Genomic DNA, 3,301 nt, shown 5'->3' with positions numbered 1-3,301 from the left:
TTGCTGTTTGTCGTGTTTATTGACAGCGGCAGCCTCCATGCAGCACAGCGACAGTAAAACGTGCACAACCACGTGTGCGACTCCACCACTGACACCAGGACACATTTCCCACAATGTAGCGGTGCTCTGACGCCCCGGGACAGCAACACGGCCACAAAGTTCATCCCGGGGGCATAAAAAGAGTGACATCATCCTTCCACCATAGAAATGTGTAGCAAAGACGGGTAGGGCGGGGGGGAGAGGTAGACCGCCGGATAGAAAAATAGAGATATTTTACAAACATCGATATAGAAAGCAGGATTCCCACAAAAATAATCTCACAAACATTCTGACGTCGAGTGCGGCGGCGTCCTCATGCAAGAAGGAGACGCCGTCGTTGTCTTCTTTTGTTACAGCGACAGTTTTCAGCGTCACAACAGCGAAGGAAAAGCACCGCGAGGCCTCGGGGACCGCCGACGACCTCTGACCTCCCGCCGGTCCTCTTCTCCAAACACAGGAAAGAAAAAAAAAATCCCATCGAAGACATGAAGTGAGTGTCTCTAGAACCGCCGCCGTCACAGGACGGATCGCTGGAACTTCTCTCCTTTTGGGCGTTTTGCTGATTTTCCCTCCTCATGACGGAATTCTGGGAAGTTCTCGGATTGCGTTTCTCGTCGAAAGGTTCCTTTTACTGTGAATTATTGCTTTTTCTTTTTTGCCAATTGACTCTTGAGGAGGTGATTTCAAACCGACGGTGATCAATAAATAATCATGTTAATAATAATAGCATTTTTTTTTTCTAAAAAAAAAAAAAAAAGGAGTAAAAGTCGTCCAAAGTTGAGTTTCACCAAACAACCAGCGGGAAAACATGGAAACGAGTGTCCGGTCCGCGCGCGCGCACGCGCAGGGACCCGCCGCCGCCTCGCGCGCCGGGGGGCCTCGCGCGCCCCCGGCTCCTGCGCGCCCCAAAAAAGCGGCCCCGGTAAGGACCCGGATGTCAAGCCCACATCCGGGCACCCTAAACCGACCTCGGTGTGACGTCACGCGGAAGCGTCCAATCCGCCGCCTTCCGGTTCAAATCCCGACGCCTGGCGCTCACACGCCGGGCGCGTGCACCGCCAGCGAGTAGGCGGCCATCATCTGCGCGCGCAGCTGCTGCTTGACGTGCACGCGCCCGTGCCTCTTCCTCTCGTCGCTGCGCGCGAACCTCTTGCCGCACACGTCGCACGAGAAGGGCTTCTCGCCCGTGTGCGTGCGCGTGTGCGTGGTCAGGTGGTCGCTGCGGCTGAAGCTGCGCGCGCAGATCGCGCACTGGAACGGCTTCTGGCCCGTGTGGATGCGCACGTGCCTGTTGAGCTCGTCCGAGCGCGAGAAGCGCCGCTCGCACGCGGGCACCGGGCACGGGAACGGCTTGGCTTTGGGGCCCGCGGGAGCGCGCCGCGCGCCGCCGCGACGCGGAGCGCTGGGCGCGGCCCCGACCATCGGGAACGCGCCCTGCAGGAGGCTGGAGAGCAGGTGGGCGTCCAGGGTGGAGGAGGCGGCCGCTCCCGCCGCCGCCGCCGCCGCCGCCGCCGCCGCCGGGTGCACGTCCCCTCCGCCCGCCGCGGGCTCCATCTTCACCGGCCTGCCGATGACGAAGCCGCCGGGATCCCCGCCGGAGCCCGGAGCGGCCGCAAGGCTCCGCAGCCACTCCTCCAGCCCCATCGGCTCCTGCTTCACCTCGCAAGCCGGCCTCGGCTCGCCCTGTCCGGGCTCGGCGCTCAGCAGCGACTCGATGAAATCCGCCACGTCCACCTGTTGCTCCAGAGCCGCCAGCGGGGGCAGCGGAGCGTCAGCGCCGCCGCAGCTGGAGCCGGAGCCGGCGAACTCGCTCTTCACCGGGAGAGGAGGAGGAGGAGGAGGAGGAGGAGGCGGCGGCGGCGGCTGCACCGGGGCGGACAGCGCGGCGTCGCCCTGCTGCTCCATCTCCGTGCAGATGCCCACGATCTCCGTGATCATGTTGAGGATGGCGTCCGCCGTGCTGCTCAGACCCGCCGGTACCGACTCCGCCTGCGGGAAGAAGCCGGCGGCGTAGTCGATGGAGGGGGAGAGGGTGTCCGACGAGCACTCGCTGAAGTCGGAGAAGAAGTCTGAGTCAGAAGCGTCGGTTCCCGGGGAGAAAACTGAGGAGGAGAGGAGGAGGGAGAGCAGGAGGAGGAGGAGGAGGAGGAAGAAGAGGGGGAGGAGGTGTTATTGTCGATGCACAATCATCCCGCCATGCATCACGCGTGATCCCTTCCACACTTTGCCGCACCTGGGGACGCACCTTGACACAGCGGGGACCCCGCGTCCTCCGCGCCGTGGCTGGGACTCGAACCCACGCTGTCCACCCAGGCGCTGCAAGCGTCCTCGAAGTCCGACATGAAGCTGTCGTCTCGCTGCAGAAGCATCGCAGTGTGCGTGGGGGGTGGATGCGTGGGGGATTCCCTCTCTGTTAATCCGCGGGGATGCGCTCCGGCCGCGCCGTGTCGATCCGCGCGGTGATGCTGAGGATGCTGGACTCCCTCTTCCGCGCTCGCCGACCCGCTTTTATCCGCTCCCCCGTCTCCTAGGTAACCCCAGGGCTGCCCCTATTGGTCGGCGCCGGCGCGAGGGATTCCCCCCGCCGCGCGCTTCGTAGCAGCCCAAATATGGGCAGCTTCCGGTGGTGACGGCGGGGATCCCCGAACCATAAAAGGAGCGGCGGGAGAGCGACGCGGCCGCCGGGGGGAGGAGGAGGGAGGCCGGGCTTTCCTCACTGCGGCAACCGGGAGAGGTTATACAAGATGCGGGGCTCCATGCGGTAAACAGCCCGCACGTTTACCCAGGCTTTTACACCGAAATCCCGGAGGAGGGAACATCCGGTCGCCGGGCTGGGGTGGGGGTGAAGAAATAGGATGTAATTATGATCATAATAAACAAAACGTTATTATAAATAATCAGCAGCAGCAGCTTCTATTGTCAATTATTATTATCATTATCATGTTTACTATTATTATTATCATTATTACTATAAACAGGTTGTTACTCTATAATTCTTGTTGCCAGTGCAATGATAATATTCATGGGTGAGCCTTATCTATAGATGATAGGCCAATTAATCAATATAATCATAATAATAATAATAATAATAGCTATAAGGGTAATTACTACTACTACTACTACTACTACTGCTACTAATTTTTATTATATTATTATCATTATTGTGCTTGATATCAATACATTGTGAGTGTTCTTATTGTTTTTGTTATCACTAGTATATTACAGCTTTTATTATTATTTAGTATCATTATATTGTGGTTGT

The 3,301-nt window shown here is 58.5% G+C and overlaps 1 protein-coding gene across 2 annotated transcripts; it reads right to left on the bottom strand.

Annotated features, from left to right (window-relative positions):
- LOC147223262 (uncharacterized) lies at positions 1-2,559 on the bottom strand. Of its 2 annotated transcripts, none has more exons than XM_086166025.1 (2): positions 2,273-2,559; positions 1-2,141 (listed from the first exon to the last, which is right to left on the bottom strand). In XM_086166025.1, the coding sequence occupies exons 1-2, from the start codon at positions 2,406-2,408 to the stop codon at positions 1,075-1,077; spliced, it is 1,203 nt and encodes a 400-aa protein (XP_086022151.1). In that variant the 5' UTR covers positions 2,409-2,559; the 3' UTR covers positions 1-1,074. The 2 variants fall into 2 exon arrangements, with proteins under 2 accessions (XP_086022151.1, XP_086022152.1); XM_086166026.1 differs by having other exon boundaries at positions 2,285-2,559.
- Positions 2,560-3,301: the final 742 nt, after the last annotated feature.

The sequence above is a fragment of the Fistularia commersonii genome, chromosome 19 (assembly GCF_037954325.1).
Source record: "Fistularia commersonii isolate RoL2024-O1a breed Wild chromosome 19, RoL_Fcom_v1.0, whole genome shotgun sequence".
Lineage (NCBI taxonomy): Eukaryota > Metazoa > Chordata > Actinopteri > Syngnathiformes > Fistulariidae > Fistularia > Fistularia commersonii.
The sequence above is the reverse complement of the archived record's forward strand: the minus strand, read 5'-3'. Positions and strand labels throughout refer to the sequence as shown.